At 51.1% G+C, this 26545-nt stretch overlaps 4 protein-coding genes across 6 annotated transcripts; all 4 read left to right on the top strand.

The window, feature by feature from the left end:
• Window positions 1-139: 139 nt before the first annotated feature.
• On the top strand, window positions 140-15749 carry Hoxd11 (homeobox D11). 2 transcript variants are annotated; one of them, XR_007834536.1, is made up of 4 exons: window positions 140-1703; window positions 2487-2941; window positions 14361-14529; window positions 15422-15749. XR_007834536.1 is itself a non-coding variant. In XM_051184448.1 (2 exons), the coding sequence occupies exons 1-2, from the start codon at window positions 929-931 to the stop codon at window positions 2720-2722; spliced, it is 1011 nt and encodes a 336-aa protein (XP_051040405.1). In that variant the 5' UTR covers window positions 140-928; the 3' UTR covers window positions 2723-2996. The 2 variants fall into 2 exon arrangements, 1 of the variants encoding a protein (XP_051040405.1); XM_051184448.1 differs by lacking the exons at window positions 14361-14529; window positions 15422-15749 and having other exon boundaries at window positions 2487-2996.
• Hoxd10 (homeobox D10) lies at window positions 9880-12971 on the top strand. Its single transcript, XM_051184447.1, has 2 exons — window positions 9880-11198; window positions 12588-12971. Exons 1-2 carry the CDS (start codon window positions 10244-10246, stop codon window positions 12863-12865), a joined length of 1233 nt encoding a protein of 410 aa, XP_051040404.1. The 5' UTR covers window positions 9880-10243; the 3' UTR covers window positions 12866-12971.
• A 395-nt stretch (window positions 15750-16144) lies between the features above and the next one.
• Window positions 16145-18099, top strand: Hoxd9 (homeobox D9). The gene is made up of 2 exons (XM_051184449.1): window positions 16145-17188; window positions 17536-18099. Exons 1-2 carry the CDS (start codon window positions 16423-16425, stop codon window positions 17775-17777), a joined length of 1008 nt encoding a protein of 335 aa, XP_051040406.1. The 5' UTR covers window positions 16145-16422; the 3' UTR covers window positions 17778-18099.
• Window positions 18100-23867: 5768 nt separating this feature from the next.
• On the top strand, window positions 23868-26298 carry Hoxd8 (homeobox D8). Of its 2 annotated transcripts, none has more exons than XM_051184451.1 (2): window positions 23868-24450; window positions 24866-26298. In XM_051184451.1, the coding sequence occupies exons 1-2, from the start codon at window positions 23880-23882 to the stop codon at window positions 25156-25158; spliced, it is 864 nt and encodes a 287-aa protein (XP_051040408.1). In that variant the 5' UTR covers window positions 23868-23879; the 3' UTR covers window positions 25159-26298. The 2 variants fall into 2 exon arrangements, with proteins under 2 accessions (XP_051040408.1, XP_051040407.1); XM_051184450.1 differs by having other exon boundaries at window positions 24863-26298.
• Window positions 26299-26545: the final 247 nt, after the last annotated feature.

Genomic DNA, 26545 nt, shown 5'->3' with positions numbered 1-26545 from the left:
AAAAAGAGGAAGACCGGAGAGAGAAAGGAGACTAGTGAAGAGTAAGAAAGAAAGGAGGGACAGGAACGGAGTGAAAAATCTGCAAAAGAAAAAGGCCGAGTGGGCTCCGAGGCCCAGGCCAAGCCTAGCGCCGGCCCGAGAGTCGTGTTTCCAGGGTCTGCACTGTTGTCCCTGGTGTCAGAACCCAAGAGAGTCAAATCGCTTCCAGCCGGAACGTACAGCGCAGAGAAATATGTAAATCAGGGCTCTCAGCGCCCTGGAGAGTGTCGCAATTACTCCCCTTGAACAAGAAGCAACAAGCTCCCCGCCGGTGAGCTACAGAGGGTGGCTACGTCGCGGGGGAGGGAGCGGCTGCAGGAAAGGTGGGGGTGGGAACCTCACACTCTCACACCTTGTCCCCAGTGCCGAGGCCGGGGCTTCCCCCACCGCTCTCCGCTGCTCTCCCTTCCCCCTTCCTCCCCCTCCTTCTCCCTCCCTCCTCCTCCCCTCCAGCCTAGGTCCGGGTACTTAAAGCAGCGCGGGCGGGCTAAGGCGGGCGGGCGGCCCAGTCCGGTGGCGGCAGATGCGCCCAGCGGTGGCAGCCGCCGGCGGCGCGCAGGTGACCGGCCTGCAGCGCAGCCTGGTCAGGGAGTGCCCCGGGAGAGCTGGCAGGAGCTGGAGGCCGATCCGCCCCCGGCGCGCGCGCGTCTCGGCGCCAGGAGCCGTCCCGGGGCGTGTTGGCGAGCGCTGATATAGATATAAGGACATTTCTCTCCATGGCGTCACGTGACATAATTACCACCAGAATCAATCAAGATGAATTGCACGTCAGCGCCCGGTGGGGATTTTTGCTTAGTTGATCCTGGCCCAAGCCTCTTGTGCAATCGATGGCTCAGGTTGGAGGCGCGGGGAGCGGCCCGAGGCTTGCCGGCGTGCACGCCGCGCAGCCATGAACGACTTTGACGAGTGCGGCCCGAGCGCAGCCAGCATGTACCTGCCGGGCTGCGCCTACTACGTGGCCCCGTCGGACTTCGCCAGCAAGCCGTCGTTCCTCTCGCAGCCGTCCTCCTGCCAGATGACTTTCCCCTACTCGTCCAACCTGGCGCCGCACGTCCAGCCGGTGCGGGAGGTGGCCTTTCGCGACTACGGCCTGGAGCGCGCCAAGTGGCAGTACCGCGGCGGCGGCGGGGGCGGCGCGGGGGGCGGCGGCGGGGGCGGCCCCGGCGGGGGCGGCGGCGGCTCTGGGGGCTACGCTCCCTACTACGCCGCGGCGGCGGCGGCGGCGGCCGCGGCAGCAGCGGCCGAGGAAGCGGCCATGCAGCGGGATCTGCTCCCGCCCGGAGGCCGGCGGCCAGACGTGCTCTTCAAGGCTCCCGAACCGGTGTGTGGCGCTCCTGGGCCGCCTCACGGTCCCGCGGCTGCCGCCTCCAACTTCTACAGCGCGGTGGGTCGCAACGGCATCCTGCCCCAGGGCTTTGATCAGTTCTACGAGGCGGCTCCAGGACCCCCCTTTGCTAGCCCGCAGCCCCAGCCTGCGCCCGCGCCGCCGCAGCCCGAGGGCTCCGCTGACAAGGGCGACCCCAAGGCCGGGGCTGGTGGCGGCGGGGGTAGTCCCTGCGCCAAGGCAACTCCCGGCCCGGAGCCCAAAGGGGCGGCAGAAGGCGGCGGTGGCGAAGTCGAGGGTCCCCCGGGGGAGGCGGGGGCCGAGAAGAGCGGCAGCACAGGTAGGCGCGGGCGCCAGCCGAGGGGCTGTCCCGGGGCGGTGGCGGGGGAGGGGGGTGAGACGGGGACCTCCCTCTGCTTGCGCCGTTTTATGTGCTACTTTATAAGCATTCGAGGGGGTTTATACATCCTATAAGATTTCCCGGGTCGTTGTAAAGCGTGTTTATGATAGGAAACCAATTTAGGTGGGCTTAAGGTAGCCTTCGAAGAGGACATTAATCGCTGTAAAGAGCTTTCCCTTTATTTGGGTGGGGGTGGGTGGGTGGGTTGAGGATCTTAGAGGACAGAAGGACGTTTGGAGCCAGTTGGTGAGGGGGACCAGGGGGTCCTCTTGCCTTTCGGGGAGGGGATAGGTGATCTTCAAACTGGACTTAATCCAAGTGTCTGTCTGATGCTCAGCTCGGAGCTGAGCAGATGCCTCCAGTGGGCACCCTGCAGTCTCTTCCCTCGAGTTCCAGTTCAGAACCTGCCTTGCCCTCTTGTTTTCCTATCTCAGTGACAGGTTGTGTGTGTGTGTGTGTGTGTGTGTGTGTGTGTGTGTGTGTGTAGCGTGGATGTATGTGTGTAGTGTGTGTGTGTATATGTGTGTGTCCGGGCGTGAACACATGTCCACGCCCGCACTCTTCTGTGCCCGCCCATATATCATCCCCCACGATGCAGGCAGGGCCTTTCAGAGGCGGCAAGGGACGTCCCTAACCCGGCCAAGGCCTGGAGATAGCTCAGTGGCCAGAGTGGGTGGGGGCAAGCAGCAGCCTCTCTTACCCCTTGGTCTCTTTGCCTTTCAGTGGCCCCCCAGAGGTCCCGGAAAAAGCGCTGTCCCTACACCAAGTACCAGATCCGGGAACTGGAACGCGAGTTTTTCTTTAATGTATACATAAACAAAGAGAAAAGACTCCAACTCTCTCGGATGCTCAACCTCACTGACCGGCAAGTCAAAATCTGGTTCCAGAATCGCAGGATGAAAGAAAAGAAACTGAACAGAGACCGTCTGCAGTATTTCACTGGAAACCCCTTATTTTGAGAGCTCCAGGAAGCGCCCCCTCCCCAGAGCCCCACTCACCCACCCTTCTCCCCAACAGCCTGCCCTCCGCAGGCCCAATGTCCTTGGGTTCAATGACGCCTCTTCTCTGTGGAACTTCACGATTCCTTCTCGCGGTCAACTCGCGACCTCCCAGCGACCACTGCAGCCTGAGGACGAGGCCGGGGACTTGGCCGAGCGGATCCTAATAAGGGGAAAATGGTAAATGCAATCGTCCCTTTACAATTTTACCGCCAATAGGCTGTTGTTCCTCCTCTCCCCCTCGGTTTCCTGAGGGATGCGGCGGGATCTGTAGGGAGTTAGGCCTTGGGGCTAGAAGGAGTCGGTGTTTTGTTTTGAGTTTAAGAAATCCCTTTCTTCCCCCTTAGTGAACACAGATTATTTAAACTCTGGGAAATGTACCTTTGGGCATGAGTCACTGTCTTTTTGTGTGTGAATAAATGGTTTCTAGCAAAATGGAGGTTATAGCTTCGCTACACTGCATGGATTTTTACTGTTTGAAGAAGTTTAGTAGCTAATCAGGCTATGTTAGTGACCAGAACCCTTCCCCCATGCAAATGAAAGCCCACTGGAACATGTTTCAATATCTCTGTAAAAGGAGTTGTTCCTTCACACCCTCCCCGCCCCCCCCGCCCCGCTCTAGGTTACGCTGGCTTTAAAATCCCGTCAGTGTTACATTTTTGAATTGGTGAACAGATCCAGCAATGCTGGTTGCCTCCTCCCCGCCCCCCAGGCAATGTGGTTGAAGCAGTAGGACTCTAAGGAGCAAATTCTCACCCCACCCCCAACTCTAGTCTAATGAACTTGGGATTTTTTGGAAAGACAAAACAAAATTTGAAATTAATTAGAAGATCCAAATTATCTCTTAACAAGGTCAAGGAGCCAGAGTCCCTTAAAATAAAAAGAGGAAAACCCTGTGTGTGTGTGTGTGTGTGTGTGTGGTTTTTTTTTTTTTTAAAGGGAGTTAATAGGTACAGGGGAACTTGGGGCCCTTCTGCAATCTTAGTGAGTGTGAAACAAGGAATGTACCCCTCCACCCCCGGACTAAGGCCAGGGGCTGCTCAACTGCTTCTCACCACATTTATCGCTTTAAGTTAAAGAATGTGGTGAGGGTTGCACTGCACTTTATGTCACAGGACCAAGCCAGGCTGTTTACAAAACCTTGAACTGTCTAGACAACACCATAAAAACCAAAGTTCTAAACAGCTTAATTGGGTTATATTATGCACCTTCTGGTGGGCCCAAAAGAGATTTCCGCAGTGTGCAATAAACCAGAGAAGTGAGAAAAGCTTCTTTTTCCCTGACATGAGTGAAGTGGGTCTTAGGACTCTTAACCACTCAGAAACCCAAAGTCAAAAAATAAATAAATAAATAAACCCAGAGGATGCACAGCACCCCACGCCTCACTCAAGGATGTATGCGTTTTGAAATATAATTTTTTTTAATTGCTGAAGCTTTGGGGGGTAAAGAAAAACATAGTGCATAAGTGTATGCCTTTGAACTTCCAAAATGTCAAGGTCATCACCTTTAACCTCTCTGAATAATTAGGCGCCTTAAAGTTCTTCTGTGATTTCCAACCACCACCCACTCACATAACACATGCTCACACATCCAGACCCATGCACACATTTATGGCCATACAGAATCATACTGGGGGTTCACCATAAATCTAAGAAAATTCCTGATTTCAGGATCAACAAACTTAATTTCCCTCCAAACATTCGAGTAATTCAACGACAATTGTCTTCTTAGGAAAAAATAAAACATTTGTTAGATCAAAATACCTATTAACTATTAGTAGAGCTAGGGTTTATTGAGAATTTGGGGGACTCTTAGAGTTTCTCTTTGCTATGACAAACAAGAGCAGTTTTTTAAAAAGGCATTTGACAGAGTAAGTTCTGATCACACCACCACTAGCACTTGAGAGCAATTTGCCACCTTGTTAAATAAACTGTGGTACTTTCTAAGGAGTAGAACAAAATGAAATATATTTATATTGTTTTTAATAAATTTCTCAATCTTTGGTAACTGGTGCAATAGAGACAATCAAATTATTTCGCTCAGAAAGGGATTATTTTGTTTAGAATTTGGGCACTGGTTTACATGTAAATGCCCTAATAGTATGATCTTCCTGGGAGATTAAAACTGGTTGGTTGGTTCTTTCTCTCTTCATATTTCTTATTTTAACTGCGCCTAAATGAGCAAGCTGTGTGTCAGCACACTCCAGGCGAACGCGAGAAATACTATTTTCCGTTTGCAAGCACCTCTACAGCCACACGAGGGCGCGCTCACGTTCCAGAAACCTTATTTGCCAAGAGGCTGCGGTACCTTATTTTTTCCAATACTAGATTCTAATAAGGGATCTTGGCTCACCCGTTAGAAACAGCCAGCAGTTAAGGTGTTAGCTGTGCCCTTGTTCTAAGCAGCCATGATCGTGAGAAGTTGTGGAGAGTCAGAAAAAGAGGCAGTCTTCTGAAACAGGGGATCCCCTAATTATTGTCTCCTTAAAGATAAAGCCACTGCAAAAAATACCTTAGTATATAATCTGATGGTGTTGAGAAGATATTTTTAAAAGACGAATGTCTGTGGTTTGAAATACGTCATAGCTACTGCGAGTTAATTAAATTAGGGGAATGTCTATTTTCGTGTTGGTTTGAGTGTGGAGAGTAATGACAAATGTAAGGTCCCTCCCATCTCCCCCAACCGCACGCGCCTTGTGAGAGTTCATATGGCTGGGGTGATTAAAAGGCTTTTGTTTTAAACAGATTAGGGCGTTGGCAACTTAGCTGAGTGTGTACTTAGAAAAAAAAAAAAAATCCATGAGGACCGAGGGCGTCGTTCTGGGCTGAAGATTCCAGTCCATGCATGGCTTGGTGCTACTCTTGGCTACCTCAGAAACAGAGAGGGCTAGAAGCTGGGGTGCGGGTGCTGGAGTGGATTGATGTTATTACTGGAGATGGTGGACTCTCTGTGAGGACGTTTGGATTTCAAAGTGTTGTGAATGGAAATGCGTTTGGAGTAACCTGGCATTGTACTTGACAGGCCACCTTTCCTAGTTGCCCGCTGACCTTGAGGTGTGCAGTTTGCTTTGGGCACTAGCTCTTACAAACAGTAAAAATCCTACTGCAAAGCCCCATGCTTTGGGAAATGTCTATGTCCCCTCCACTTGCATCCTTGTCCGCGGTCCAAAAGTGTGAAGACAGGGCTCCCAGACGTGGGCGGCTCAAAGGGAGAATGGCAGATCCCTTTCACCCCCTAAATTCCTTGAGAAGATCTTGAAGTCCCCGGAATTTGCACTGACCTCTGTCTCCCTACTTCCTTTCTCCGGACCTCGGGCTCTAGGGCCCGCCTGTCCGCTAGTTTTCCCGGCCTCCGGGAACTGGCTTTGGTTTGCGGGAGGCTGGGGAGCCATGACTCCCCGGCTAGGCGCCAACGAGAAGCGTGGGTGTTCCCCGCGCGGATACCCGGCTCCGCCTGTGTTGCTGCGGGTCTGAGTTAGCTCTTGCAAAGCGATCTTTCTTAGGGCCTAACCCGGGTTTCAGTCTACGTGGGGTGAGACCTCCTTCCTCAAATGTCGTTGTGTTCTTTGTAGGCGGCCCCATCGACCGCGCATCTGGATGTGCGGGGGCCCCTTGGCCTTGGCTGGCAGCCGCTGCAGGCGGACCAGGGCTGCTGAGCTGCAGCCTTGTCTTTCCTCCCGGCAACGCCCGCCCAGCGTGTGCCTGATACGGGCCAGGGGATGGGAACAGGAACTTAGTGGGCTGAAAAATCTGCCCCTCTTGAGCCTGCCAGAGTGTGTGGGGCTCCTTGACGGCGGCCACCGATCCTGAGGTTCCAAGTTCTCAGATTGTGAAGTAGCAAATAATGTGCCATGTAGAAGTCTTTTGTGTCTGTTTAGAAAGAGGCTCGGCCCTTCTCGATCCCTTTCACTCTCCGTAGACCCCCTTACAGAACCGGTGCAAGTCTCCCAGTTGACCTTTCTATTTCTTTTTCCCTTGGAGCGATGATGCACAGTGCAACCCAGAGGGGCGCCCTGGGGAGGCAGCTTTTCATTTGTCTCCATCCATCCGCTCTGCAAACAGAGACAGAATCCAGGATCCAGCTCATAGCTCTAATTCAGGGAGACTATGGGAGCCCATAGGTCCTCTTAGGCTCAAAGCCTCCATCCACCCTTCCGAAGAGGACAAGAGAATGCAGATGCAAGCCACTTTCTTGTTATTGTTATTATATCATTATTACAAATGCTAGTTTCCTGCTAAGGCGACCTTTTCAATTTTCCCTGGAAAGAACCCTGCATTTTGGTACAAATATGAATATCCATCTCTTTACGATGCAATATTAACTTATTATTAATACTAACTGATCTAAATGATTTAAATATGATTTTTAAAAACACCAGCCACTGCATTAAACATTAAGCAAAATAAAAGTTGGCCTTCAAAGCTACTGTCTTTTCCTTCCGTTTGCTTTGTGTAGGCGCTAAGGTCTTACGGTACCTTTTCTGTCCTCCCTTGTAGGATTTTCATTTTGCTCGAGTTTTTAAATTCTATAAATCTAACATATTGACAATTTTGGCCCCGAGGATTCAGTCTGAAGGCAGAAATTCGAAGGAGAAAAAAAATAGAATTTTGAGAATAAATTCCGTTTTTAAATTGCCATACACATTTTTTTCTGCCTTTGCGTGAAAAATCTATTTAAATCCTAATTCAATACGAGGTGACTTTGAGTTTGAAGCGATAGAGCACTGAAACAGAAAGACCCACACACAGAGAAGGCAGAGCTGCCTCTCCAACTTCACTGAAGACTTACCAGCTCAGTAAGGAATTGCTTGTTTTTAGACTGGGTGTTTTCTCCATGTATAAATAAAGATTATGAAAGGGCATTTGATGGGCATAAAATTCCTGATTAGATTGAACAGCCCTTCCTTGCTTGGGATTAGGAAAATTGGACAGTCGAATTCTGGGCAGCTCTCCTGGCCAAGATACAAAGCAACACAATGCTACAGCACCAAGCTGGCGTCAGGGCGACTGCAGAGAACAGTGCAAAACAGTGCAGCGGGCACTTTGTCCAGCCCTGGGCACATTTAGCTGTAACTCAGAATTTGATCGCCACAACGTGAAAAGGGAAAATTTGAGGTGCTAATCAGTGGCTGTTAGGTTTTGATCCGGATCTTAGCAACATGGAGGTAAAAGTTGTTGAGGGTTTTTCCCCCCTCCTTTGCTTTACTTAACACCTCATACCCCCTCCCCAGCTTAAAAATAGCCACCCCTGTGGCAGGCAAGGTAATGTTTAAGTCTGCAGCTTCGCCACCGGGGTGCAGCAGCCAGAGCAGTGAGAGGCGCCAGGCTTTTAACCTGACAATGATGTTGTATTTGAACAGCTGCATAAAGGTTTAAAAGGTCTGTCTCATTGCCACCGTGGAGTTTTTTTTAAAAGGGGTTATTGTTTGGGCGAGGGCAACCGAGAGGGGACTAGCCAATCGGTCCCAAGGCCGAAAATAACATTCAGTGCCTGTTTTCACCAGGTCAAGAGAAATTCCTTTAGGGAAAGGGGGGAGACAAAGGACTTTTGGGGGGAAGTGAAATGTTTTTGTGAAGGACCTCTAGGTCCCCCCTCAGAACGCTGGGGAGCCTTAAGGAGCATCGAACCTCCCCCCAAGAAATGTTCTGTTGAGGCGGAAACCAGATTTATCCACAAGTTCAGTCTCTGGGCCTGAAATCCAAGGCCAGCCCATTCCCGGGTGAGTGTGGAAGAGAACAACATAGTTGTCTCTTCGGACTGAGAACTCGTTCACGGTCACAGATTCCGGGTCCGTTTTACTTTCTTGAACCGCCGGGGAAAGGACCCAGAAGGCCGAAAGACAGATCCCCCACACAGGCAGGGGCCCTGGTCCAGGGCAAGTCTTTGGAAATCAAGGTTAAAGCTCCCTGCTGCTGTCCTAAGGCCCTGGCTTCCGCAGGGCGGCTTGCCGCCTGCAACTAGAGGAGGGAGGAAGTTGTTCAAGTTTCTCATAAAACTCTGAGTTTCCATGGTGGTGGTGGCAGCGGTTGCTCTTTAATGATCTGGACCACAACCCCAGACCATATCCTCTTTATAAAACTTTCCCTCACCAGAGGAAACGGAAGACTAAGATTCTCCCATCTCATTCTCCCTCTTGCCCAAGCAAAACCTTGTCAAAGAATTTTAGGGATTGTCCAAAACTATAAAATTTAGCTTGTGACAAAAGTATAGCTTTTAATATTTGACGATTTGTGTTAAAACAAAAATTGACCTTCTTGGTTAGTAACGAAGGGAAGAAAATCAATAGTATAATTTTCAATAATTCATAAAGTGAACGCCATTATGCTAAATCTTAACTATTAATCTTTTCCTTTACAAAGTCTCGATTGATTTGTTAATAAAATACCTTCCCGTTTGTGGCAACAGCGGGTATAACTCTTTAAAAACCTTCAGAAGCAAGAAAATTACCAAGTAGCCCAAGAATGTAGATGAGAATTTTATTGATCGCCTTGATTCTTCTTAATATGTATTAATAAATTCCACAACCTTTTGTACCTTGCACTTGTCAGAAACCAATGCTTTTACAAAATCCATAAAAGGAAAACGTATTTTTCTTTGCAGAAGACTAAAATGACACCTTCGCTTTGCTCTCTCTTTGCTCTGGCCCGGTCTCCTAAAACTTGTGGAGTCCGAGGATCAGAGTTTTCTCCCTTTCTTTGAAAAAAATATTTTCTTTTACCCTTCCTTCCTCTCTGCCCTGTGTTATCAGGGAAAGGAAATCTTGGTTTCCCTGTCTGTGAGAGGAACGCTTTCACGGACAGGGAATGGCTGGCAAAGGATTATCTCCGAGCTGGAAGCTCCCAGCAGCCGGCCCCTCAAAGGTCAGGGTGTGGTTACTCTGAGAATCTAGACTCTAGGAGCTCGTGGGTGCTGAGGGACCCGGAGTCCTGAATGAAGAATGAAGGAGAGGGCAACTACTGGCTGGAACCATCTGGATCTACCCAGCTGCGTGGCCTTTCGACCTTCGCGGCCTTTTTCGCTAGTGCTTACCGCGACACCTTGGTTGTATCTTTGCAGTGGAGAGTTTTTTTTTGTTTGTTTGTTTGTTTTTTGTCCCCCCCCCTTTGGACCCCTAGGGAAGGATGTTTCAGAACCAGAGGAATCGGACTCACCTTCCCAGCTGCCCAGTACTAAATTAACCAGCCCGCGCCCCTACCCCTTGCTCGGAACCGGCCCTCTTGGGCGCATTCTGCTTGGGTGTGTGCAGGGAAAACGCTTCTGTGAGCAGGCGTCACCACAGTCTGACTTCCCTCAGTGCGCGTGTCCTCCTGGAGACCCCTCGGATCAAGCCTTTCCTTCCGCCGGCGGAGCCCGGTGAGCGGGTGGGGGACTCGAGTGGGGCAGGCAGGCCGGCCAAACAAGCCTCGGGAGACCGGCTGGCTGGCCAGCAGCAGAGCTCTGGGCCGGTCGTTTCCAGCGCGCACTATCACAGGCGCTTAGTAGATGTCGCTGTTGTCCGTGCTTACGCCGCCGGCCGGCCGGGCTCTGGAACACGTGACCTACAAGGAGGCTGCGGCTCAAGGCCATTTTCAAATCTCATTGGCTTGGTTGTCATGTGGTCGGCAGAGGCATCCACAATTACACCGGGAATGTTTTCCTAGAGATGTCAGCCTACAAAGGACACAATCTCTCTTCTTCAAATTCCTCCCCAAAATGTCCTTTCCCAACAGCTCTCCTGCTGCTAATACTTTTTTAGTAGATTCCTTGATCAGTGCCTGCAGGAGTGACAGTTTTTATTCGAGCAGCGCCAGCATGTACATGCCACCACCTAGCGCAGACATGGGGACCTATGGAATGCAAACCTGTGGACTGCTCCCGTCTCTGGCCAAAAGAGAAGTGAACCACCAAAATATGGGTATGAATGTGCATCCTTATATACCTCAAGTAGACAGTTGGACAGACCCGAACAGATCTTGTCGAATAGAGCAACCTGTTACACAGCAAGTCCCCACTTGCTCATTCACCGCCAACATTAAAGAAGAATCCAATTGCTGCATGTATTCTGATAAACGCAACAAACTCATTTCTGCCGAGGTCCCTTCGTACCAGAGGCTGGTTCCCGAGTCCTGTCCCGTTGAGAACCCCGAGGTTCCTGTCCCCGGATATTTTAGACTGAGTCAGACCTACGCCACCGGGAAAACCCAAGAGTACAATAACAGCCCCGAAGGCAGCTCCACTGTCATGCTCCAGCTCAACCCTCGTGGCGCGGCCAAGCCGCAGCTCTCGGCTGCCCAGCTGCAGATGGAAAAGAAGATGAACGAAACCGCGAGCGGCCAGGAGCCCACCAAAGTCTCCCAAGTGGAAAGCCCTGAGGCCAAAGGCGGCCTTCCAGAAGAGAGGAGCTGCCTGGCTGAGGTCTCCGTGTCCAGTCCTGAAGTGCAGGAGAAGGAAAGCAAAGGTCGGTATGAACAGAGTTGCCACCCCAATGGGGCGCGCAGTTCGGTAAATCCTCGGAAAGGGAGAGCTGGGGTACCCAAAGCGGAGCCCAGACAGCGGAGCCCAGCGCCCAACTCGGCAGGTGCTGCTCCACCCGGCTTTTAGAGGGGAGATATCAGCCTTGAGATGGTCTCTGATTCTCTCCCGCTGCTCTGGCCCTCCGGGCCAGACCTGGCCCCACGCTGCTGATGGCGCCTGGGCAGAGGAAAGGCTTGCCGGGTTTATCTGTCCTGAGCCAGACCCGAAATGCAACAAAAGAGCAAAAAGGAGACCAGCGGCTTGTAAGCAGGGCTCCAGTGGCCCCTATTCTTTGGCTCAGATTTGCAACCCTAGTTTTGCCTTGCGCCCAGGGATCATTTTAAGGTGGCCCAAGACATCGTGTTTGTGTTCAAGGGTTTACACCCCGCATCCTGCGATCTAAGAGGGGAAGGAAATGGTGTGGCCGCTTGGTGCTTGGCTGGGGAAGCAGAGGACTTCTTGCCTTTGCTGGACTGGTAACCTTGGCTTTGTCTGGGGAGAGTGCCGCAGGCTTTGCAACCTTATACAAAGAGGGCAAAAGCGGAAGAGGGGGAGAGAGGATCTGCATTGCCCACTTAGGGCCTCAGGGACAAGGCAAAGAACCAGGGTTATGGGTTTCTAAAAAGGAATCTTGCCCACCCCCATCCCTGCAGTCTGTCCCTCAGTGTCTATTGGTGGGCCACAGAGTTACATTTCTGGGGGAATGCTTTTTGTGTGAGGCAAAGAAACATTTTAAAATTGAGGGAATTCTGGGGTTCTGCAACAATGTCCAGGCAGGGTGGGGAAGGTATTCTTGTTTGTTTATCTCTTGAAATAGTCTGGCTCCCTATAAACCTGGCTGTGGAACTGTCTGTCTGCCCAGGAGAGGTGGGTGAGACCCGCCGGCTTGGGGCCTTGCAGCAGGGAGACTGGAAAGCTGTTTAAGCTGTGACTTCTATTCCTATCCTGTCATGGGCTGACCACTTAGAGTGTTGCTGGGGAAATTCTGTAAACTTTACAATTATAATAATGTTTTGTGCAAGCCAGAAAGTTGTGTGGAGAGAGAGAGAGAGAGAGAGAGAGAGAGAGAGAGAGAGAGAGAGAGAGAGAGAGAGAGAGAAAACCAACCCCTGGTACAGAATTATCTTTCCATTGTATTACTAAGTATTTAGTTCTAATTTGGTATTAATTTAAAATCTCTTTCATGTCCCGCCTTTGTGAGTAATGTTTAATACCAGCATTGTCCAAAGCAGCCTGCCTGCCTCCCAGCAGGGTCATGGCCAAGGGTATATTTGAATGGACTGAGAGAAAAAAAAAATCTTGATTTTTTTTCTTCTCCCTTTAATTTTGTTAGAGGAAATCAAGTCTGATACTCCAACCAGCAATTGGCTCACTGCAAAGAGTGGCAGGAAGAAGAGGTGCCCTTACACTAAGCACCAAACGCTGGAATTAGAAAAAGAGTTCTTGTTCAATATGTACCTCACCCGCGAGCGCCGCCTAGAGATCAGTAAGAGCGTTAACCTCACCGACAGGCAGGTCAAGATTTGGTTTCAAAACCGCCGAATGAAACTCAAGAAGATGAGCCGAGAGAATCGAATCCGAGAACTGACCGCCAACCTCACCTTTTCTTAGGTCTGAGGCCCATGTGAGGCCAGGATCCGAGAGGGGGCACCGTGTTCCAGGCCCGAGTGCTGGAGGACTAGGAAGGTGGAAACAAAACCTTCATTGCTCTTTGTTTTGTTTTGTTTTGTTTTGTTCTGTTCTGTTCTGTTTTCCTGCTAGAATGTGACTTTGGGGTCATTCTGTTCGTGCTGCAAGTGATCTGTATTCCTTATAAGTATATATATATATACATATATATATTAAAAAACTTAGCACGTGTAATTTATTTTTTCATCGTAATGCAGGGTAACTATTACTGCGCATTTTCATTTGGATCTTAACTTATTGGAACTGTAGAACATCTATCCAACCATCCACCCATCTATCCAACAAACAATGTGACTTTCCCACATTTTTCCTCACATGAAAGTTCTCTGTGTGTGGTTAGCCCATGAACTCATGTCAGTTTGAAAACCATCCAGTACTTTAAAAATTATATATATATATATATATATATATATATATATATATATATATTTCAAACGAATAAGAAACCCACAAGCTTGGGGGGAGGGGGACTTTAAAAAGCACATTACAATGTATCTTTTCACAAATGAACTTAGCAATTGTCCTTGGAGAAATGGAGTATTGATGACTTATGCCTTGTAGCCTTTCCCTTGTGGTGCATCTGTGGTTTGGTAGAAGTACAACAGCAACCTGTGCTTTCTGTGCATGTTCTGATCGCATGTATAATGCAATAAACTCTGGAAATGAGTTTGTTCCCTCTGCTTTCTGAAATGGAAATACATTATGGTGGAGAGGAGAGCCTTTGGGAAGGGTCTTTTCTGACTAAATTGCCTGTTTGGGGCAGTTGGGTAAGGAGTGGGAGTCTTCATAACTGGAAAGAGTGTCCTGTGTGCCCCCCAATCCTGCTAATACAATTGCACCTCAGTGGAACGAGCTTCCCCCTAGCCTGAGCCTGCTAAGTAAGCCTGGGCTGGTTTTTACTTTCAGTTCCCCATTTGTGTGTTTTCTTCTCTTTGGTTTTTGGTCATGTTGTTTTTAATGCTTTCAGTGAGCTCTTGGTGACTTCTGGCTGGGGAGTGCGCTATCAGGGGCTAGGTTGGAACTAGTAATGCCCAGCTAGAACCTGCCTGGCCCCCATTACAGGAACCAACGACAGCTTAGCATGGATCCAATTGTGCTCCCCCCCCTTTCTCATTCCTACCCATCCCAAGCTCAAGACAATCCGGGCCAGTGAAGCCAAGGTTGGGTGAGTCCTCTCAGCTTACTTTACCTTGGTTCCTTTCTGAAAGGGATTTATGTTTAGCCATTACTTTTCAGTGGCCCACATGAATTTTTTAAGGAAGAAAAAAATGGAAATATACTCCCCAGTCAAATCTCTCTCACTATTATTACAAAATGCTCCTTGCAGCCACTGTAGCGGAACAGTCAGGTGACTGAAAAAGGATTTGCAAGTGAACATGACTGCCCAACAAGTCCAATGGTCCTTTTACATACATAGATTGGAAAATTCAAGCCAGCTTCTGCGGAATCCGCACCACTGAGCCCAGATCCATCTAGTCCTGCCAGGGAAAGGGGAAGAGGTTCTTATGGGAAGAGGTGACCGAGTTCGTTGCCCCAGGTCCGGCCTATGGTTTTCAACCCATCTTCAAAGACCCATCATAAAACAGGTTTGTTTTTCTTTTTTCCTTTCTTTCTTTCTTTTTTTTTTAAACACAGGCCCTTTCCCTCCCAAAGAACAACCCACATAATCTCTCCGAACTTCGGAGCCCCCCATTCAAACAGTCTTTGGGATGCTCGGTGTTTATTGTTTTAAACTTCCTTCCCCAAACCCCAAATCCTCTCAAGTTTCAAGACAGATCCCTTTGGGGGCTTGTTTCCTGTGTCTGGGAGAGAGAGGTGTCTGATTCAATACTAGCTTGAAAGGACTGGAATAAATTTGCCCCTGATTTACCTTGGATGGGCAAAATCAGTAGGGTTATATTAACCTGTACATTTCTCCCAGCGATGTGGGGAGCGCCATTAGTTTCTGGTAGAGGGAAACCTGTGCTACAGGAAAAGGGCAGGCCCCCTGAAACAAAATCAGTAAGCCATTCGCAAAGGCAATCAATCAGGCCCTAAGTAGCCATTTACCCCCTTTCTTTCCGGGGCTGGAGGTGGGCTGGGAGCCCTCCAAGGGTGCTCTGGGCAACTTGTAGAGCTAGGAATATGCCCTCTCAATCGCCGCCGGCGGCTTTTGTCTCGGCTCCCAGCCGGGCTTTGTACCATGGATTTGGGAGTGACAATGGGCATTTCTCTCAGATTCAAGGCTGCCTGGCCTTACCTCTAAAGGCAAGGGGGGAAAATTGGGAAGGGAGTGGCCCAATGACCTGTCCTTCCGTCTGGGTTTTGAAGACACCTTCAGAATCCGTTTGCAGGCCTCTCAGTGTGAAAGGCACGCAGCGGCCCTGCCCACAGGGATGCGGTTCCTGCCGGCCTCACCCAGGCAGGGCTAATTTGGCCAGTGAGAGCTGACCTCGCTTGCATTCGAGTTTTTCCCTCTGAGGCATGTTTTTCTTCCAGGGCCATTCCAGAAGGCCGGAAAATGATAAGGCGCCATGTGGGATTCCAATGTTCACCGCCCATCCGAGGGCAGAGAGAAGCCCCTCGGAAGCCATCCCTGCAGAGGCTGCACTGAGCTAGCTGGTCCAGGCCCGGGAGTCCGGTTGCCCCAGCTCACCCCTTGGGCCTCGAACATGTGCCTAACCTCACTTCGAGGGTGTATGCGTGGCTGCCTGGGGAGTGTGTGAGTGTGGTAGAGGGAGGGGCCCTTCGAGCTGCTCCATCCGTCCGTTTTATTAGGGACACATTAATCTATAATCAAATACACCTCATAAAATTTTTATTGAAAGGCATAATATCATTACAGAGGTCTTCCACCTGTTTTAAACAACACGACAAGCTGTGAGAGAGCGTGTGTGGGTACGTGTGGGGAGGGGTGGGTTTAGGTAAGAATAGAGGCTTAGGCAGAACAATCCCCCTTGGGCGCCAGGGGGCCGCCCTTAAAGGCCTGCCTGCCTGGGGTAGCACCGGGCCGGCAGCCTCGGGCTGCTCCGGGCTCCGGGTTAGCGCCTAGGTGTGCCGCAGAAGCCCGATCCAGGGCCCAGAGCCCAGGAGTCAGGGAGCCAGGGCCGGGGTGGAGATCGCAGGACCCAGAGCAGCAAGAAGAGATGAACAAATAGTCCCCAGCGCCTCCTGCGGCCGCAGTTAGGCCTGTGGTCGCCGCCGCCACCACCCGGGCGGGCGGGCTGGGCCGGGCCAGGCCGGGCTGGCGCGTGGACCCGGGCCCGACAGCTCTAATTGCAGCGCTCCTGTTGATGATGATTTTTTTTTTTTTTTTAAATCACAGCAGCCCCCAGTTTAGCGGACTGATTTACTCCGGGTATTGGTAAATATGATCACGTGGGCCGCGCGACCAATGGTGGTGGCTGCAGCCTGCGAACTAGTCGGCGGCTCGGGCGCCGGCGAAGAGCGGCTCGGCGGCGGGCAGTGTAACCTTGGGTGGGAGCGCGCGGCGCCTCAACATGTCGTCCAGTGGCACCCTCAGCAACTACTACGTGGACTCGCTCATAGGCCATGAGGGCGACGAGGTGTTCGCCGCGCGCTTCGGGCCACCAGGGCCGGGGACACAGGGCCGGCCCGCAGGTGTGGCCGATGGCCCGACCGCCGCCGCCGAGTTCGCCTCGTGTAGTTTTGCCCCCAAATCGACCGTGTTCTCCGCCTCGTGGTCCGCGGTGGCCGCCCAGCCCCCGGCGGCGGCGACGATGAGCGGCCTGTACCACCCGTACGTGTCCCCGCCACCCCTGGCCACCGCCGAGCCGGGCCGCTACGTGCGCTCCTGGATGGAGCCCCTGCCCAGCTTCCCCGGAGGCTCGGGGGGTGGCGGTGGCACTGGTGGTGGCGGTGGCGGAGGCCCGGGTCCCGTTCCCAGCCCCGGCGGTCCAGCCAACGGGCGCCACTACGGGATTAAGCCTGAGACCGGAGCGGCCCCGGCCTCCGCCGCAGCCTCCACCTCCTCCTCCACCTCCACGTCCTCCTCCTCCAAACGGACTGAGTGCTCCGCCGTCCGCGAGTCCCAGGGGAGCGGCGGCCCAGAATTCCCGTGCAACTCGTTCCTGCGGGACAAGGCGGCAGCGGGAGGGAACGGGCCCGGGGTGGGGATCGGGGCCGGGCCTGGGGCGGGAGGCTCGTCCGAGCCCTCAGCTTGCAGCGATCACCCGAGCCCGGGCTGCCCGCTGAAGGAGGAGGAGAAGCAGCCGCCGCAGCCGCCGCAGCAGCAACTTGACCCAAGTAAGTGCAAAAGAAATTGCCCCCTGATTTATTGCTGAAACCTGTAAGGCTCGAATGTGCAAAACTGATAGTTTTACTAACCTATAAAAACGTCTAGACGCCTACCCAAGCCTAGGCGAGCAACACGCATCCATAAAAAAGCTTCCCATAACCACCTACCTTGGGCGCGCGGTTTGTACGGTAAACAGAGCGCGGGCATTAAGGCTTTTTATGATAATTCCCCCAAGTTGTGAAAAGCGTCCATCCTTGGTGAAATTAATTTAACGACCTCTCTTCTCCACCCTGTCGTCTCTCCCTGCCTCCCCTCCGCCCCTCGCTCCCTGTCTGCAAACCCCCCCTCTTACTAGACAACCCCGCAGCGAACTGGATCCACGCTCGTTCCACCCGGAAAAAGCGCTGTCCCTACACCAAATACCAGACGCTAGAACTGGAGAAGGAATTCCTCTTCAACATGTACCTCACCCGGGACCGGCGCTACGAGGTGGCCAGGATTCTGAACCTTACAGAGAGACAGGTCAAAATCTGGTTCCAGAACCGTAGGATGAAAATGAAAAAGTTGAGCAAGGAGAAATGCCCCAAAGGAGACTGACCCAGCCGGCCCCGGCCTGAAGTGCTCAGAGGCAGCCGGTTTTGGGTTTTTGTTAATTTTCCCCCCCTCTGTGGGTGCTTGATTCAGAAACTCTCCAGCAACTCGGACTTTTTTCTTCTTTTTTAGGTAGAAGTGACTGTGTGGTTGGTCTCTGTGAGTTATTTGAGGGACACTGTATTTGCTCGCATATGTACTGGAGAAACCAAGTGGCTTTGGAGTTTTGTCTTATTCCGCCCCCTCCCTTTCCTACTCTGTTGGTTCCTTAGGAAATGATATATTTTGTAAGTGCACGCAGGCTTAATGAAGCCCTCTCCTGTGTAAATGTCCCTCGTGTTTCTGAAAAGTGCTGTAGTTTAGTCTCACCCTATCCAGCTTCCCAAACAGGGCCAACTGTCCAATTCGAGAATCTGAAGGCAGAGGGAGATTGTGGACACCCCCACTGCTCTCTCAGCCCAACCCCAAACCAGCTGCTCACCGCAGGAAAGCCCCTTTCCTCAGGGAACCCGTGGGCTGACTTCCACTGAGGCCTACCGAGAAAGCCTGGGCCCTGGGGCGCTGCTGCGGGGTGCGGGGAAAGCTTAGCCTTCCAAGCCTAGGAAGAGCTGCTCTCTCCGGGAGGTCTGGGCTCCCTTGGGCAGCCTGGGGTGATGGCCCTTCATGTTCCTGCCTGAGGACCAGTTGTAAATGTTACCGCTTCCAACAAATAAATGCTGATCTGAGCAAATGGAGCCCAGCCACTGGCCCTGAACATTGTGTGACTGCTCTCTGTGTCTTTGCAAAATAACATGACCATCAGACTACCCCATCCCCGAGAAGGGGCGCATTGCTAAAGGTTGGAGGCCCTAGCACCTGGAGGGTCTCTGAAGTACCTTGGAGTTTCCTTTTGTGTACACACACCTGGCCGAAGAGAACACTTTTGGAAGATGTCTTGGCGCTTCCCCTATCCTGTTGCCAGGGCCACAATGAACTCCCTGGCCTTAGGCCCTGAATGAGTCTCCACTGGAACCAGGAACCAGGCACCCTTTTGCTAAGGCACCACCCGGCTGGCCTACTTCTCTATCCTGGAGACCCAGACGCCAATCCCCATCTCCAAACAAGGGAAAGGACAGGTCTGCTCGGGAGTAACTCCCCCAGGCCGGCCAGGCTGGCTGGCTCCTGGAGGTCCCAGCCGGTTAAGCAGTGAGCATCTGCCCCTCCCCGCTACAGCCCCAAAGTGACCTTAGGGATCCAAATGGTCAAGACACTGCCCCCTCTCCATAGTCTCATCCTGCCACCCCCTTCCCTCCACCCAGCCTTTATGTATGTTTAGGCCCCAGCTTGGCCCTCTGAGGCCGCCTTGAGAGGCTAAAATGAAGGTCATTGTGAGGGTTCAGGCGAATCACTGGCGTTGCAAGCCCTAGAGGAGGCCACGGCGCCGGGCAGCCTGGGTTGGGCGGAAGGCGGGGGCGATGGCAGAGATCTTGGGGATCCTGATGAAAGAGGGGGGACTCCAAGGAAAAGAAGATGGGGGCTGGGAGGGAAAGCCAAGGCCCAGATCCGGCTGAAGGTGCTGCATTCCCCCGCCCCTAAGGCCAGGCGGATACCTACAGCTCTTTGAAAACAGGAAGAGCCAAGGTGTCATAAAGCCATTGAGCCGGCGAGACGTCTGGAGGTAATGAGTTTACGACAGGCCAGGCGCTTCGCTTTGAAACCATCTCATTTTGATGTTTGTGGGAGGAAAGGAAAAATGCAGACAAAACTGGGTCTTAAAATCTGGACAATAAAATATAAACAAGACTTGGACCAAGAAGTCAGGGACTAGGAAGCCAGCCCCCCCACCCCGTGAGGTGTGAGCATTCAGGGAAAAAAAATGAGAGGTGATATATTTCTGATTTTTCTTTTTAAATGGGGCGAACGTTAGAGGTAGCCTATGGCCGGTGGCTCTTCGATATTTTGACTGTGGCCATGATCTATCTCGTTCTTTTAAGAAGAAAAATAAGGCAATAATGATACTGCCCCTCTATTACTTGACCTATTGAGATGGTGAATGAGGCCAGTGATCTTGGGCCATTTACTCAAGCAAGCATCTCCTCGGATTATGTCTTGTGGGGAAAGAGGGTGTTACATCTTCACTGGCACTCCACTCCAAATTCCCCGCAAAAATATGGACATTTGTTCACTTATTACAGATATAGTCATTACAGCTAAATTGGCCAAAAATATTTTTGAAAATAAGAGACAGAGATTAATTTAGCGAGAAACACCGATTTGGGAATATTTCCTTTTTAAAAAAGTCAAATAGATCGTTTATCCAATTTGCTTAGTATGTCGCTTATACAATATTAAAATTCTCACTCACTGTCTGGAGAAATTTGAATAAACATAAGCCCAATAGGGATTTTCCAGACAGGCACACAGGATGCTGCAAAAAGATTATTTTAATTTGGCTTTCATCCGCCCCAAATTATCCAGTTTAATGAACTCAAAACATTAAGATTAGAAAGTTAAATTAAGAAATATACATCACTTAATGTTGAGAGTGATATCCTTTAAGAAAAACAACATTTGGCTTCTAGAAAAAAATTTAGCTGTCAAATTGCCTGGGTTCTTTGGGGAAAAAAGTCTCATCAATTAATATTTATTTAAGTTTTGACTTGTGCTAAACACAACCTGTTCTATAATTGTGTGTAAAAAGCACAGCTAGGAGATAACAAAATTGGGGACTTGTGGTGTCTGGCAAAGAACTGACTGGAAGCTTTTGGCAAACACACCACTTACAAGTTCTTGTGAGCCCAAATGAGAATTTCCTCTGCATTCAGGAGCCCACGTTTGCTGCAACTGACTTGTTGACAGTCAAGGAGATGAAGCATTATTAGTGTCAGCAGTCCAAGTCCAAGTCAAACTGAAGAATTAAGATTAGATTGAATTGGTTTGAGGAGAATGAAAGGGAAATCAAGCTCGGTTAGCTCGCGACGGCATTTTTCCACTAGAGGGCGCTGTTGCTCCACTTTCTGATCTCGTCAGGCTAGCATTGCGGTGGAGGAAGGTTTTGATTAAAAATATTTACAATCTTACTTTTAATCTTAAATTAGGATAAATTTAACAAAAATAAACAACGTGAACTATTAAATTTTCAAGCTGTGCTTGTCTGACATAAAATTTTGGCTCGCTCAGCATTTCAGACATTCTGGACTGTTGTGCAGAAACTATAAAACGTTAAGTTAATGCATTCCATCAAAACAGAAATGAGTAAAAGCGCAGATATTTACGAAGTTAACTGCGCTCTTCTTCTTTTTCGGATAACAAACGAAATACTTAAATAAAATTTGGAAAATACCCACATTATTTTGTCACCAGAGGAAATGTGGTGTAGTTTTTATTTTTACTTTTAAATTGGGCCTGAATATGTAGAAACAGTGCTGTGTCGAAGAGTACTGTGTTCATGGACAATCTCCAGAATACATGGAGTTTTAAAAGTGCCATGTTTTAGTGAGATGTGGGTTCCTCGGTTTTGGCATTTTGCCCCATTTAATTCCCAAATCCGTCCATTTATTCAGTATACAAATATGCCCATGTTTCAGTGAACACCCATGCTAAACAGTGGAATAAAAGGGCACAAGTACCAAGTTTAGCTCCAAGGTTTTATTGAAAAAAAAATCTTTTAATTTGGGTATTTGCAGGACTGAAGTTCAAATCCTTAATAGTCAGAATCAGTTGTTACACTTCGCATTTGAAAGACACTTGGGAAAACCAAACAACAAAACAGCCTTGCCCTTAACAAGTCTCTTAATGCCCCAATAACAAGTCTCCCATACTCTCAAACACAAATTTTAATAACACATGCCTTTAGCATCTCCAGATTCATCAATAATTTGTTTACCTCCACCACGTTCAGCCATTCTTTGTAGAAATAACTGAGTCGGACATAACTAGCGAATTTGCCTTTCTATGTCGACCTTATTTATAAGAACGAGATTCAATCCACTCGGACTGACCTAGGGATCCTGTCCACATGGGCTGAACAAACCCACGAGGTATGGGAGGTAGCTGCAATCTCTGCCTGCGGCATCTTTGCGTCAGTCTGGGGTTTTGGCATTGGTATTTGGCCGTGGAAAGTCAGCGCGGTGTGATTTAGTGTAAGCCCGTGTCTTTGGCCAGCTGGGGTGTATCTTCAAGGTCTGTTCGCAAGACCAAAGGATCTGTGATGCCCTGGAGACACCGATTATCCCAAAGCATAAAGTGTTCAGCACCTAAAGCGAGAGGAAAGAAGGGAGTGAAGGATGGAAAGACTAGGGAGAAGAGGGAGGGAGGGGAGGAAGGAAGTGTGTGTGAGAGAAAATGTATTTATTGGATATTCAAACGAGAGAAAAGGAAAAGATGAAAGCATGCGGGGGAAACGGTTGGAGGTGTGGAGCCACGCAGCTTTGCACAGCTGCCCCAATCCGGACATTGCCCATTCCCGAAAACGCCAAGCCCGGACTTCCACAGTCTTCTGCTTGCCTTCCTTATGTCTCACAAACCAGACGCTCGAGAGCTTTCTCTCTCTATTTTCTCTTGGGAAAATCAAGTTTACGCTAAGGCCTGCACCCAGTCTACGTAGTTATTTTATTTTATGGATTTGGTATGTGAGCTAAAGTCGTTAGCAGAGGACAGGGCCTGCCTGCAGCTGCCTGGAACCAGCACGATCCGAACGCCGGCTGGGGGACTCGAGTACCTGCCCCCACCCCCACCCCCGTCCCCACCCGGGGCCACAGCCAGCCCAAGTGCGCTGGCGCCGGGCTGGGGCCCCAGAGCCTAGCGCCCTGCCCTAGGAAACGCTTCCTTCCCACCGGGAACGCGCCTGTCGTCGCTCTTCCATTCACTCCCCTCCCCGCGTTCTCTAGCCTCCCCCCACCCCGCGCCCAACACTGACGTCTATCAAGGGTGAAATGATGGAAACTATATTCATGGGCATGATTTCCATTAAGTATCAATTAACCTGGGAGCCTCGGCCAGGCATGCAGTGCGTCAAGGGTAAATGTACATCTCATTTCCACCAGGCCTGCCTGGCTGGAAAAAGCAGGACTCTGATCCGCTTTGATAAGGCCAGGTTCTGGAGGCCGGGATCGTGCCCTTTCCCCAGGACCGCCGAGACAGGCCCAAACGAACGCAAGGACCAATCGCCCCAGCCGTCCGCCTCGTTCAGAAACGCAGAAAGGCCACGGCCAGCCTCCACTGGGCTGTGGGGAGCCTCCTGGGAGTGACCTCCCCGGCTGCCCCAAGGCTAAGGCTTGGCCGCGCCCCCTCTCTCTGCGTGCGCGGGCCCGGGGCCCCGGGAGCCCTTGGCAGTGCGGCTTTATGGGCCCCCTTTAAGGCTGGCGGAGGCATCCCGGGGCCGGCGTGAGGCGTCCCGCCCGGCGCAGGGGGCCGCTTCGCCGCCGCCCGGATCCCTCCGCCGCGCGGTTATCTGGCCCCCATCTCCCTCCCCGTCCTCGCCCTCGCCCTCGCGGTGGCGGGGTGCGAAAATGCCCCGGCGGCGCGCACCGGGGCGGCAGCCTCGGCGGCGGCGGCGGCGGCGGCGGCGCTGGGAGGGGGCGGCGGGGGGGCCGAGGTGAGAGGTGGCACGGGGCGGAGGGTGTGTTTTCTAATTGCGTTTCCCTGCAGAGCGGGGGCTCGGGCGGCCGAGCCCAAGCCGTCTCCCCGCGGGCCGCGCGCGCACTCTCGTCCTCGCCCCCGGTGCGCTGGGGCCGCCTGGTGCCTGAGAGGAAACTGGAGGCCGCGGGGCAGGTCACCGGGGGCGGCGGCGATTATATTGCGGCCCAGCAGGCGCGCGCCGGGAGAGGCCCGGAGGGCGGCGGCGGCGGCGGCGGCGCGCGGGGGCGGGAGAGGCCGCGCGGCCGGCGAGGGAGGCGGCGCGAGGCCGAGGCCGAGGCGGCGCGAGAGCCCGGCATGAGCGCCCAGCGGCCGGACGGCCGGGCCTGAGGGGGAAGCGCGCGCCGGGCGGGCGGGCGGCGACGACGCCCCGGCGGCCCCCGCGGCGCGAGCAGCCGCCCCAGAGGCCCCCGCGGCAGCGCGGCCGAGCTGAGGCGCGCCCCTCACCGGCTCCGCGCCGCCCGCCCGCCCGTCCGCGCGGCCGCCGCCCCGATGAGCTCGTACTTCGTGAACCCGCTGTACTCCAAGTACAAGGCGGCGGCGGCGGCTGCGGCGGCCGCGGCGGGCGAGGCCATCAATCCCACTTACTACGACTGTCATTTCGCGCCCGAGGTCAGCGGCCGCCACGCCGCCGCCCTGCAGCTCTATGGCAACAGCGCGGCCGGCTTCCCGCACGCGCCCCCGCAGGCGCACGCGCACCCGCACCCGTCGCCGCCGCCCGGCTGCGGCGGAGGGGGCGGCCCGCGCCCGGCCCAGGACTACTTCCACGCCGGCGCGGGCAGCCCGGCCGCTGCCTACCAGGCCGCCCCACCTCCTCCTCCGCACCCTCCGCCTCCGCCGCCGCCGCCTCCCCCCTGCGGCGGGATTGCCTGTCACGGGGAACCCGCGAAGTTTTACGGATACGATAACTTACAGAGACAGCCGATTTTTACGACCCAGCAAGAGGCCGAGCTGGTACAATATCCTGACTGTAAATCGTCCAGTGGTAATATTGGCGAGGACCCAGACCACTTAAATCAGAGCTCGTCTCCTTCTCAAATGTTTCCCTGGATGAGACCGCAAGGTTGGGATGCACTTTTTTTTTCTTTTCTTTTCTCCCCCCCCCCGTTTTTTTAAGGAGGGGAGAAATCTGCTTTCGTCTCACGTTCTAGCTTTAAAACTCCCCTGTCCTTTCCCTCTTCCCCCTCTTTTTTCCTTCTTGTGTAGCCACTGTGGCTCTTGACATAAACTAATACCGACTTAAAAAAGAAAAAGTAAGTAAAGATGATGGGCACAGAATAATTGAGAAAAACTTGCCTCTGCTTCTCTTGCCTGCACACCCTAGCTCTGTATCAGAATTAAAGATCACTGTGTATTACATCAAAACCCGTTCCAGACACTTTCAACAGCATTCAGAGATATCAACCATTAAAAGACAAAACATGTTAATTTTTTTTTGTTTTTTGTTTTGTTTTGTTTTGTTTTGTTTTCATCAGCAGCTCCTGGTAGACGGAGAGGAAGACAAACCTACAGCCGATTCCAAACCCTAGAGCTGGAAAAGGAGTTCCTTTTTAACCCCTATCTGACCAGGAAGAGAAGAATCGAGGTCTCGCATACCCTGGCCCTCACGGAGAGACAGGTAAAAATCTGGTTCCAGAACAGGAGAATGAAATGGAAAAAGGAGAACAACAAGGACAAGTTTCCAGTGTCGAGGCCGGAGGCAAAGGACGGAGAACCCAAAAAGGAAGCCCACGAGTTGGAGGAAGATGGAGCCGAAGGCTCTACAAATTGACTTCTAAACTTTTAAATTTTTACCGCAGACTATTAAGACTAATGGTCAGCATATGCTGGTGGATACCACCCCTCCCCCCTTCTTGTTTTTGAGAAAGGACTTTACCTGTGTTTCAAGCTACCTTAATGTCACTGCTCTTGAGGTTTCTGCGCTTTGAAAGGGATTAGGGCGTTTTTAAAAAATGGTTTGTAGTATGGAATAGAAGCAGCCTTTGAGCTGCCCTACAGAAGGGTAATTTGATTCCGACCTTGTAGCTATATTTTTATAATGGTGGTTTTTAATGTCTGAACTGGTGATTTGTCTCAACAACGTAAACTTCCTAACGATCAGCACTAAATGATTGAATATAAAAGGCTTTATTAATCAAACAAGTGCACTTGAACATTTTAAATCTTTATGGTGAGTAAATTAAAAGAAGTCTATTCATAATTTTTTTAAAAATTATGCCTGCAGAATATTTACTTTATATTATTTGATTAAATGGATTATTTATATTTTTCTTTCTGCTTTTGTAACGATTGTTCAGGTGTCTTGTAGTTTACTTCCAGAATGTTTCTTTGAGCATTTTGTAAATGTCTGTCAGGGAAGAGTCTGGCCCAAATATTGGAAAAGCACATTAACTGAAGAGTGCAATGTATAGTCCAGGCTCTGGGCTTCCTTAAACTTAGGAGATTGTTGTGCCAGTGACTAGAGTTTAAGGATAATGTCAAAATCGACATTTAGCCCTGTTTCTGTAGTTCATACAAATTATGGCAATTTGAATAATCTAGAGAATTAATACTTGAAAACTAATTGCAACATTTTCATTAACTTTTCACTCTGGCAAGTGGCCTTGCTTTCATTATGAACCCTGCTTGTAATTGTCTGGGATTTCTAGATCTCTATGCTCTGTGTTTCTGCTTTTTCAAATAGGTGCCATATTTATTTGTATTCTCTTTGCACTGCTTGCATGATCCTTATAAGTCAGCTTGCTGCGTTCATCTCAGATGTCGGTTGGTACGTCCGATCCTCTGCGGTTCTTCAGGAAAGCCATGACTTTACCTATTTGAAACAAGCCCTGAGTTAAATGCAGAAACTCCGAGTGTAAACAACCGCCCCAGAGTATAGCTCTTTAATAAAGAAATGTACCTCCTTAAAGAACAGAGTTAATATTTTTGAGCGCGGGAAACATCATCACCTTGACAGTCACAAACAATGATCAGGGCTCACATGAAGGCAGTGACTTGCTCAAGCCTTGCTCAAGCCTTCTATTTGATAAGCGGGTGTGGCTTATACACCCAAGCTGTTCAACGATGATAACAATGATGATGATGATGATAATAATAATAAATGATGGTCTGGGGCTTCCTTCCAGAGTGGGCTGGCCATCCATGCCACTTCTTGCATT

Source organism: Phodopus roborovskii, unplaced genomic scaffold, assembly GCF_943737965.1.
Source record: "Phodopus roborovskii unplaced genomic scaffold, PHOROB, whole genome shotgun sequence".
In the NCBI taxonomy this organism is placed as follows: Eukaryota; Metazoa; Chordata; class Mammalia; order Rodentia; family Cricetidae; genus Phodopus; species Phodopus roborovskii.
The sequence above is the reverse complement of the archived record's forward strand: the minus strand, read 5'-3'. Positions and strand labels throughout refer to the sequence as shown.

What these genes read in the sequence shown, in the direction of transcription:
- Hoxd11 (XM_051184448.1), top strand. Translation starts at nt 929, where the DNA reads ATGAACGACTTTGACGAGTGCGGCCCGAGCGCAGCCAGCATGTACCTG. An exon ending in CGAGAAGAGCGGCAGCACAG is followed by an intron (nt 1,704 to 2,486) that starts GTAGGCGCGGGC and finishes TTTGCCTTTCAG; the next exon opens with TGGCCCCCCAGAGGTCCCGG.
- Hoxd8 (XM_051184450.1), top strand. Translation starts at nt 23,880, where the DNA reads ATGAGCTCGTACTTCGTGAACCCGCTGTACTCCAAGTACAAGGCGGCG. An exon ending in TCCCTGGATGAGACCGCAAG is followed by an intron (nt 24,451 to 24,862) that starts GTTGGGATGCAC and finishes TGTTTTCATCAG; the next exon opens with CAGCTCCTGGTAGACGGAGA.
- Hoxd9 (XM_051184449.1), top strand. Translation starts at nt 16,423, where the DNA reads ATGTCGTCCAGTGGCACCCTCAGCAACTACTACGTGGACTCGCTCATA. An exon ending in GCAGCAGCAACTTGACCCAA is followed by an intron (nt 17,189 to 17,535) that starts GTAAGTGCAAAA and finishes CCCTCTTACTAG; the next exon opens with ACAACCCCGCAGCGAACTGG.
- Hoxd10 (XM_051184447.1), top strand. Translation starts at nt 10,244, where the DNA reads ATGTCGCTGTTGTCCGTGCTTACGCCGCCGGCCGGCCGGGCTCTGGAA. An exon ending in GCAGGAGAAGGAAAGCAAAG is followed by an intron (nt 11,199 to 12,587) that starts GTCGGTATGAAC and finishes TAATTTTGTTAG; the next exon opens with AGGAAATCAAGTCTGATACT.